The sequence below is a fragment of the Chrysochloris asiatica genome, unplaced genomic scaffold (genome assembly GCF_000296735.1).
Source record: "Chrysochloris asiatica unplaced genomic scaffold, ChrAsi1.0 scaffold00025, whole genome shotgun sequence".
In the NCBI taxonomy this organism is placed as follows: Eukaryota; Metazoa; Chordata; class Mammalia; order Afrosoricida; family Chrysochloridae; genus Chrysochloris; species Chrysochloris asiatica.
Genome location: NW_006408543.1, coordinates 17,598,647 through 17,608,979, shown reverse-complemented (window position 1 = coordinate 17,608,979; position 10,333 = coordinate 17,598,647). Strand labels below are relative to the sequence as shown.

Sequence of the window (10,333 nt, the reverse complement as noted above, 5' to 3'; positions counted from 1 at the left end):
GCTATTTTAACCAAAAGGCTAACGTCCATTCAGAGGTACTTCTGAAAACTCCATCAAGCACAGTTCTACTTTAACACACAGGGAGTCACAATAAATCAGAACTGACTGGACAGCAACTGCTTTTTCGGGGGGGCGGGGGGGCGGTTAGTCATTATGGGGACTCAGGAGCAAAAATGTTCCTCTCCTTCAATACCCATCCAATTTATTAGGGCCACACCTTAATGTGGATTCCATATGCATGATGGCAAAGAAACTTCAGAAAACTCACCTAACAATTATATTGTATCTGTTAGAAGGTCATGTAAGATCAAGATGACCAGGACGGGACAGGGGACAACATGACGTGATTCCCTCAAAATAAACATATTTTCAGCATTGTAGCCCTGGAGGTTTTGGCTCTATTAACCTGCATAATGACCCCACTATAAAAGGAACATGCATTTAGCATCCTGACCAAAAGGGAGGGAAATGCATAACAGAATTTCAAATTCTCAGAAACTAGATTTTCGGGAGCCAGAGAAGGTGACTGAACCCCTGAAACCACTGCCCTGAGTTAACCTTTTAAACCTGAAACCAAAAATATCCCCATGTCTTATTAACACCTAGCATGAGGTTAGCTTAACTAGCAAGCAAAGGCCTGCCTTGAGCAGTATGCTCTTTTAGGAACTATCTCTACAGGATCAAATTGACAACAGCAGCTCAAAAAATTAGACAGGACCCTTCTGGGGGCAGAGAGTTTATGTGAGTAAAGGGGGAGCAACTCAGCAAAGGACCATTAGAATGGCTTCACAAACTGAAGGATGGAATCGGTGTCACTAAACTGTACATTAGGAACTGATGAATTAGTGTATATGCTCAACAACTGCTGACCTTGAGGTTTTTAGTAGCTCCACAAGTGGATGTGAACTGCTGACCTTGAGGTTTTTAGTAGCTCCACAAGTGCACTCCACTACACCACCACAGCTCCTAGAACTGCCTCCTGTTGTTGTTGTTAAGCGCCATTGAGTTGGTTCCCACTCAGAGACCCTATATAGGGTTTCCAAGGAGTGGCTGAAGGACTTGAACTGCCAACCTTGGGGTTAGCAGTCCAGTGCTTATTGTACAGCATCACACAGTCTTCATCACAACCACCTTCATCTGCTGCACATAAAGCTTTGATCTTAAATCACTGGAAAGCCTTTCAGCTTCTTCTTGAACCAAAACCACTGCCATCATGCTGACTTTGACTCACAGGGACCATACGGTTTCCCAAAGTCACCTCATCTTTTTCCTGTGGAACAGTGGTTCCAAACACGTCACCAGGGCTCCTCTTGTACTACTAAATACGGACCTGTTTCAACTGAGAGCCAACTTAGGAACGGATTGCATTTGCAACCTGGTGACGGCCTCTAGTAATCGAGTAGCGGCTATACCTTTATACCTTTAGAAAGAAATTTCTCTTCGAAGCAACTCAACTATCTGTCTTAGAAGTTGCCGTTGTTAAATGCTGCCCCATAGGTTCTGACTCACAGCAACCCTGTATAGGGTTTCCAAGGAAAGTAGCGTAGTGGTTACGAATTGGGCTGCGAACCTTAAGGTCAGCGGTTCGAAACTACCAGCCGCTCCGCGGGAGAAAGATGAGGCTTTCTACTCCCATAAAGATTTACACCTCGGAAACCCTGTACAGGGTCGCTATGGGTCAGAACCAACTCGACGGCACTTAACAACAACAACAAAAATGCCAAGGAGCGGCTGGTGTGTTTGAAACGCCGACCTTGAGGTTACCAGTTCAGTGCTTATCCTATGCGCCACATGTTACTGAGGGACTTGCTGGACTCAGCTCTTGCCTAAGGTTGAGAAAGCTAGGAGAACGCTGTTTCCACTCTGATAACATGCAACAGCCAGATAAATGACACCACATAACTTTTCCAGACCCATCAGCGAGACGAGATGTTCTGGGCACCACTGAGGCAAAGGCAGGCTCCACGGGAGATGAGCAGGGCTAGCCTGTGGTTGGCATACGAGGAGACACTGGATACCTCACAAGTGGGTCTCCCCACTTTTCAAAAGTTCTCTTACACCGCTTTGCTGTTACAAAAGATCAACATTAGTACTGATTTTCAATACCCTAAAGTCATACAGAGAGGATTTTCACTATTACGTAGCAGTCCGTGTTAGTTTTGCAGTGACACATTCAAGAGCTGGAAGGGTGGCATCTCCAAGCTCCTTTCTCAGGAACAATATGGGACAGACATTATTTCTACTCTACACAAGCTATGCATTATCATATTGTTCCTGTCTTTACTACATATCAACATTATTTTAGGTTCTAAGTGTTATTTGGAGTCTTCGCGAGGTCGGCTTGAACTGAAATATAAGTGGTTCAGACTCACCAGCCGCTCCTGGGAACCCCTATACAGGATCACTACGAGTCAGAACCAACTCTATGGCACTTAACACCACCAATGTGTTATTTAGCATGATTTGGGGTAAGTTATTTTGGGGGTCTGTTTTTGTTGTTATGTGCTGTCGAGTCAGCTCCAACTCCTAGCGACCGTATGCATAACAGAATGAAACACCGCCCGTCAAAACTGTTCCCCTTGAGCCCAATGTTGCTGCCACTGTGTGAATTCATCTTATTGGGGGGTCTTCCTCTTTTTTGCTCCACTTGACCAAGCATGGTGTCCTTCTTCAGGGACTGGTCCTACCTGATAATATGTCCAAAGTATAAGAGATGAAGTTTCACCTTCTTGGCTTTCTAAGGAGCATTCTAACTGTTCTTCTAATACAGATTTGTTTGTCTGTCTGGCAGTCCATGGTACTTTCAATATCTTCTCCAACACCAGAACTCAAATGCATCAATTTATCTACGGTCTTCTTTATTCACTGTTGAACATGCATATGAGGTAACTGAAAATACCACGGCTTTATTCACTGTTGATCATGCATATGACGTTCGTTACTGAAAATAACATGGCTTCAGTCAGGCACACCTTAGTCCTCAAACTGTTCTCTTTGCTCTTGAACACTTTCAAGAGGTCTTGTGCAACAGATTTGCCCAATTCAATACATCCTTTGATTTCTTTTGGGGGGTCTGGGAATGCTAAAAATTTTTTCCCATATACACTACTGGTACACTGTTTCTTCGCTTTATACCTTTCGACTTGCAAATGGTTTCTTATGGATACTCTACCTTTGGATCCTGGGGAAACCTGCATTTTATATAAATGAAATTATACAATATGTGAAAACAATGAGCAGGCATTTATAATGCAACTATGCAAGCTTCTCAATGTACAAAGAAAGTATTATAAAAATTAAAGATTAAAAAAATAGACTCAGATGAAAAGAGCCCAGAAGGCACTGAACTCAGATGCTGGCCTGTCAGAAGGTATGAGGCAGCGTGGAGTTCTGATCCAGGATTCTCCACAGATGGCAGGTCTTGGGGGCGGGGCTTATCCCTATAGCTTTTCCATTCAAATGTAGAGACTAAACCAGGCATGTTCACTCCAAGGTGAGACCGACTCGGGCATTCTCTGCCCCTTCCCAGCTGCCCCTTCATTACATTAATACCCTTGCTCCCTCTGGTCACCTTGTCATCACTGCATCTCCTACCTCCCCCACCCCTCCACAGTGGCTGCCACGACCTGCCTTCCAGCACAGGGAGGGTGAGCATGTATTTGGTGGAAAAGGAGTTCCCTGGGACAACTCCTGGGCATCTTCTGCCACAGGAGACCTGGGCAGAGCTGGCTCTTCATGGCATCATGTAAACAGCTCTAACCAAGTGGTTTCCAAAGTCACGTGCGTGCCAGCATCCCGGGGCGAGCTGGTTATAAACACAGATTGCTGAGACCTGCACAGGAGGTATATGGAGGGGCCTGAGACTCTGCATTTCCAACAAGGTGATGCTGACGTTGAGGATCTGGGGACGATACCTTGAGAGCCATGGCTCTATCCCCTCAGTCTTGTCAGGTTGATGTTCAGACTCAACCAGCTGAGGGAGCGGTTAAGATGCAGGTTCCTGGGAGCCGTTCCAGAGGCTTCCGGTACAGCAGGTCAGGGAATCTGTTGGTCAGAAAGGCTCCCACTCAAGTCAGAGTGAATCCTGGCCATGCTGGTTTTCACCCACCTTCTAGCCAAGGGCCCCGTGTCCCCATGAAACCAGCCCAAACTATTCAAGAGAGGGCTCTGTCCTTCCAAATGCCACCGCTCCACTGTGCCTCAAAAAAGGAGGAGACAGACAGGGGGGTACCATGGTCTCTTGGGAAACAAGACCCAGGGCAAGATTCCATGACCTTGATGTGTGCATTCACAGCGGCTGCTCCCCCTTGCTTGGCAGGCCAGCCAGAGCAGGAGCACATTTGTCCTACTTTCTTTCCATGAAGGCCTCACAACCAAAGGACTCCTTTCAAAGCAGGGGAGGGCGGCTGTGCAGTAGTTCCTTTGGAGAACGTTCTTGAATGCCCCTTTACAATAATAACCAATTCTGTGTGTAATATAGGAATAGGTGGGAGTGGGAAAAAGGCAGGATATAGGAAAACAAAAAGTATTCATTCAAATACTGGAAGGAAATATAAAATGTTAGTGGTGATTGTCTTCAGGCGGTGGGATTATGGTGGGTGGTTCCTTTTTCTTTCGACTTGTTTGTTTATCCAAGCTGTTGATAGAGAGCACGTACTACTTAGATAATGAGAATTAAACTTTATTTTAAATCTGAAGGAAAAAACACACAGCAGAAACACTACACAATTACTGGGAGCCAGCCTTACTTGAAGGCAGGAGACAATGGCCACTCTGCGACCATCAGCAAGTGCTGTCAACAACCTGACTGGACCATCAACTCAGGGTAGTAGTGTCCAAGTACCTGATAAGCAAGGTAAGCAAAGGCTTACTTACTAATCTGTAGTGAACAGTTTCATGTCTTTCTCACCACATCAAAGATTCTGCTTTCCTGGCTTCTGGCTCTCTCCCAACCCCACAGTACCTTCCTACAGAATCAAAGCCTTTCTGGTGTGGCTCTGTGGGTTAATGCACTGGACTGCAAGGTTGGTTTGAACCACAAGGTCAGCAGTTCAAGCTCACCAGTCACTCCTTGGAAACCCTATATAGGGTCGTTGTGAGTCGGAACCGACTCGACAATACTTAAACACAATGGGGATAGGAGTCCTGGTGTGACTCTGTGGGCTAATGCGCTGGACTGCAAAGTTGGTCTGAACCATTACGCTGCTGGTTCAAGCTCGCCAGCTGCTCCTTGGAAACCCTATACAGGATCGCTATGGGCTGGAACCGACTCGATGGCACTTAACAACAACAGGAACAGGAAGAAGTTCTGATACTGTAGTGGTTACGAGTCAGGCTGCTAACCTAAAAGTCAGCTGTTTGAAACTACCAGCTGTGCTGTGGGAGAAAGAGGAGGCATTCTGTTCCCATAAACATTGATTATAGCCTTGGAAACCCTTTATAAGGTCACTACGAGCCGGAACGGACTCCATGGTGCACTATCACCACCAACAGGGATGGCGGAATCCTGGTGTGGCACTGCGGCGTAAACACTGGAGCGCAAGGTGGGTTTGAACTCACCAGCTGCTCCTTGGAAACTCTATACAGGGTCGCTATGGGTCAGAACTGACTTAAAGGCATTTTAACAACAACAACAATAGGGACGAAAGAATCTTGGTAAAGCACTGTTGGGTAAGCTCAGGACTTCTAATGCAAGGTCAGCTGTTCAAACCCATCGGTCACTCCTCAGAAACCCTGTACAGGGTTGCTATGAGTCAGAACCGACTTGACGGCACTGAACAACAGAAACAGGGATGGCGGACTTGTCGTGTGGCGGTGTAGGATCGTACTGGATGGTTAACCACAAGGCAGGAGTTCAAACACACCAGCTGCTCCCTGGAAACCCTAAACAGGATTTCTACAAGTCGGTAGTGTCTTGACAGCACTTAACAACAGAAATAGGGATGGAGGAGCCAGTATGCAAGGTTAGCACATGCCTACCGGTGTTTGCTTATAAGCCCATGTGAAACTGTTCATTACTAAACTTGCTTGATTAGTAAGCACGCACAAGTCTTGCCTTGCTTATTAGGGACCAGCCCTGCAGGATCCTCTTTCTCCCTAAGTCTTTCTTACCTGAGTTCTTTAAGAGGGCTGTCTGTCTTTCCTTCCGGTGATCAGTGTCCTTTTTCTGGACTTGAAAGTAACAAAGTGCCGCTCACACTGACACAGTCTCGAGCATACCCAGAATCCTTCTGTCTGACCTGGGCCTGGGTTCCCGGAAGCTGCTAGTCTCCAACCGTCTATCCTGCCATGAGCAGCCAAAACAGTGGGCAGTTCAAGGCCTAACAGCGAGCCCCTGACTGCTCGGTCCACCACTCACGGGAGCTGCACCATAGAGAGCAATCCACCTCCACCTGAGACCTTCAGCATTTCCATTCATCCGAAGAGCAGTTACGACCTTCCGGCCACATGGGAATTGGGACACACCTATTCAGTGTCATCACCCATGTTCTGGCCAGCCAGCATGAATCTTGACTTTCTTATCTTCTCTCATGTTCACATCCTTCCCCGTTTATTGTTTGTGTGTGGAGGGATAAAAATGTTGTCGTTGTTGTTAAGTGCCGTTGAGTCAATTCCAACCCATAGCGACCCTGTATGGGGTTTCCAAGGAGCAGCTGATGAGCTTGAACCACTGATCTTGCAATTCAAATGACTTTGGAGTCTGACGCATCAGCCCACAGCGCCACCCCAGGACTCCATGAAAACAGATACCCCAAAAAAATGCTTGCCAATCCTATATTTCCCACACTTAACCATGCAATGACCCCAATCCCATTTTTCACCTTGTACAACCATTCTCATTATCATTTTCCAAAATATTCCAAAATAATTCTATTACCATTAACACAAACTCCACATCCTCCAAACAAAAAGCCCCATCCCCCTTCCTCCTACCACTAGGAACCACTATGCATCTTTGGTTTTTCTACACGTATTTCACACAGTATCTGTTCTGCAACTGACTTATTTCACTTAGCATGTTGTTCTTCACAGCTGCACAGTATTCCGCTGCATGGCTACGCCCCATTATGTTCAACTAGTCACCTGGTGATGGACTGCTGGTTGTTTCCACCTTTGAGCTACTGTAAAAAGCGCCACAACGAACCCTGGTGCAGAGCTTTCTATTTGAGCTCTTCAGAATTTTCAATCATTTCAAGTTTGCTGAACAGGCCTGCGTGCAAGTAACTGCAGAACAGACAGAAGCAGGGACAGAGCTGTGTCTTGAGCCTCCACACCCTTCTCTCTCTGATCACTCCTGCCCTTTCTCTCCTTCGCATGACCCGCCAAACTTAGAGACTCAGCTGCCCCCAAACTTTCGCTCAGGTATCAATCCTCCCAGGAGTGCTGCCCACTCATCCCATCAGACTGGGTTAGGGATGCTGTTTCCTGAGCTTCAGCTGCCCCTGCCCTCAGTACAGAAAGCACCTGCTAGACACGAATGGCAACTGTGGACAGAGACGATTTAATCTGCACCAGAGCCCTCCCAGGGCCAGGCCGAGTAGACACTGGTTAAGCACCTGCAGCCGAAACAGCTCCTTCCACTCCAGACCCTCATCACAGATAGGAATCACATGCAAGCTCTAGCTGAGTCACCTGCCTTTAGAAAGATCGGGGTTCGATTCCCAACCAGTGCAGCTCATGTGACACTACCAACCATCTGTCAGTGGAGGTTCATGTGTCGCTACGGTGTAGTGGTGTATGATAAACACTGGACTGCTAACCGCAAGGTTGGCGGTTCAAACCCACCAGCCACTCTCCTTGGAAACCCTATGCAGTGTTGCTGTGAGTTGGAACTAACTCAACAGCATTTGACAACGATAACAACAACAATGATGCAAAACAGGCACCCGAGGAGCTTCTAGAAAGATCTGGATTATGTACTCACAAGAGTCCAACCTACACCAGATTATGGGAATTGAGTGAATAGAACCGGACAGCATTTCCTTCCGTTGTCCACGGAGTCGCCGTGAGTTGGGGCCAACCAACAACAAAGAACAGCAGTAATCACACACAGCAGGCACACGGGGCCCCCAGTCAGCCCTCCCCTCTGAGCACCTGTGACTGCTCGGGGCTAGGGGGGTCACTGCCTCACTGAACTGGCCCCACAAGCAGACCATCCCAGCACCCAAACTCCCTCATGTGTCCCAATCCCAGGTACCCAAACACTCTAATGTGCCCCAGCCTCAGAGGGAGCAGGATGGGATGGTAAGCACACCAATTCAGAAAGCTCAGGACACTGCACACTCCCCCCCCACCCAAATCCTGTCCCAGAGGCCTGCTGGAAGGACAGCAACAACCGCTCTAAGCAGGAGGGGGCCCAGGGCAGTGGGATGCCAGCATGCCAATTATGCCTGGTGGCCCACCCCCAACCCCTCAGCCGATCAGAGCCGTCCACCACTACACAGAGACATCTGAGGGTGCCCCCGCACCCTTGACTCTAGACTTAGCTGCAGCACAGGAAGCTGGAGGGAGGGACAGGATCCGGCCTCGCTTAGCGGAACCCCAGCATGACTCTGAAGGGTCTTGTTACTGAACAGTGGTTCTCAAACAGTGCTCCCTGGAGGCCCCAAGAATCCACAGAGACGCCATAGAGGGAGAGGAGGGGGCTAAGCAAAGGCACTTGGGCCCCAAGGGCCCCGAGACCATCAGTCACTGAGTCTTCACCTGAGGCATCAAGATCATTTTAAAGTTTCACTGCAAAGAAGAAGTTTGAAAACCAGGGTTCCAAGGCACACCATTTAAGTCGATTTCCCATCACCAAAGATTCTGACCCATCAGACATGGAGAGAACCCCAAAAGTGGACACTCCATGTCCCTTCCCCCCTTGGCCCTCTGAGCCACTCCTAGTCCAGGCCAAGCGGCTCCAGCCAGCCCCCATTCAGCTGTGTGCTGGGGCTGAGGCTGTAAGCCAAGGCCCTCTGGATCCTAGGCACGAGGCTCAAGCCAACAGAGAACGCTTGCTAAACAGCCCTTTACACCACGCCGACAACAAAAGAAGGTTCAAATAAAACACACCAAGTGTCAGCTCGCAAATACCTAACCACGGACACCATTTCCTCTCGGCTTCCTGCAGGGGGAACCATGTGAGTAATGATATTGCCAGATGCCATGAGCACCGCCCTTCCCAGGCAAACCCACTGCCCAGCATCGTCCAGTTATCTTGACTCAGAGCGACCCTTACAGGACAGAAGAGAACTGCTCCACAGGGCTTCCAAGGCAGTCTCTTCACGGAAGCAGACCGCCACATCTTTCTCCCACAGAGCAGATGGTGGGTTCAAACTGCCAAGCTTTCTGTTAGCAGCCAAGCACTTCAGCACTGTGTCACCAAGGTGCCTCCCCTTACCTGGTAGTAGGTTTTGATGCTCCTCACCAATATGGTCAGGTTCTGAATGCGAAGATTCACATCGTTGTTGACGTGCTTGTTAATGCGCTGGTTTGTGGGCCTGGGATCTCTAGGGGAAGAAATGCGAGAGTGGAAAGGTCATCTCCCAGCTCTGCCACACTTCCGTTCCCAGCCCCATCACTGCCAGGCCTGGCTGCAGGACTCAATTCAAACCCCAATTTGATTTTCAGTCTAGGAGCAGAGGTCCCTGGGACCATCAAGTGAGAAGAGTGGAGAGTGGGACCCTACCCAGAGAAGTAGTGATGCCTGAGATGGAGGCAGAGACGATGATGTGGAGAGATGGAGTGGCTGGGGGCTTTAGACACAGAGAGGGAGAGGGGCTGTGTGCTGACGCCCGGGGGGCAGGCTTGTAGTGTATGCCCTTTGGATGGTTGATGATGCATGGAAGGGATTGTAATCTTGGCAATGAAACGATATATGATAGGACGAATGTAAAACTAATGTTCTCCCATGTAAACTATCACAAAATTCCAAATAAATAAATAAATTACAAAAAAATCCCACAAAACAAAACAACCCCAATTCGGCCACTGCTTTTCCCCAAACTATTCCATAGGGTTGTTTTACCTTCCAACGAGGTAACAAACGAAACCCCGAGCTTACCACAGACCCTTCATCGATAGGTATCTCTGTTCCCCCACGCATCAACCACCAAATGACAATAAAGTCAAAGAAAGGTTGTTGTTGTTAAGTGTCGTTGAGTCTGTACTGATTCCTAAGGACCCCGTATGAGGTTTCCGAGGAGCAGCTGGTGAGCTTGAACTGCTGACCTTGCAGTCCAGTGCCACACCAGGACTCAAAAAAAAAAGTTATGGGGTATAAACATCAATAATCTAGCCAGAAACATATTACAAAACTGAAAGGATTAAAAGCAGAACCAAGGAAAATATG

The 10,333-nt window shown here is 48.0% G+C and overlaps 1 protein-coding gene across 1 annotated transcript in view; it reads right to left on the bottom strand.

Moving 5' to 3' along the window:
- The window catches only part of CCDC88C (coiled-coil domain containing 88C), a 154,566-nt gene that overhangs the window by 134,923 nt on the left and 9,310 nt on the right, over positions 1 to 10,333 (bottom strand). Inside the window, exon 3 of the mRNA XM_006839573.1 lies at positions 9,383 to 9,491. Within this exon, the coding sequence (XP_006839636.1) occupies positions 9,383 to 9,491 (109 nt within the window). The remainder of the gene's footprint in view (positions 1 to 9,382; positions 9,492 to 10,333) is intronic.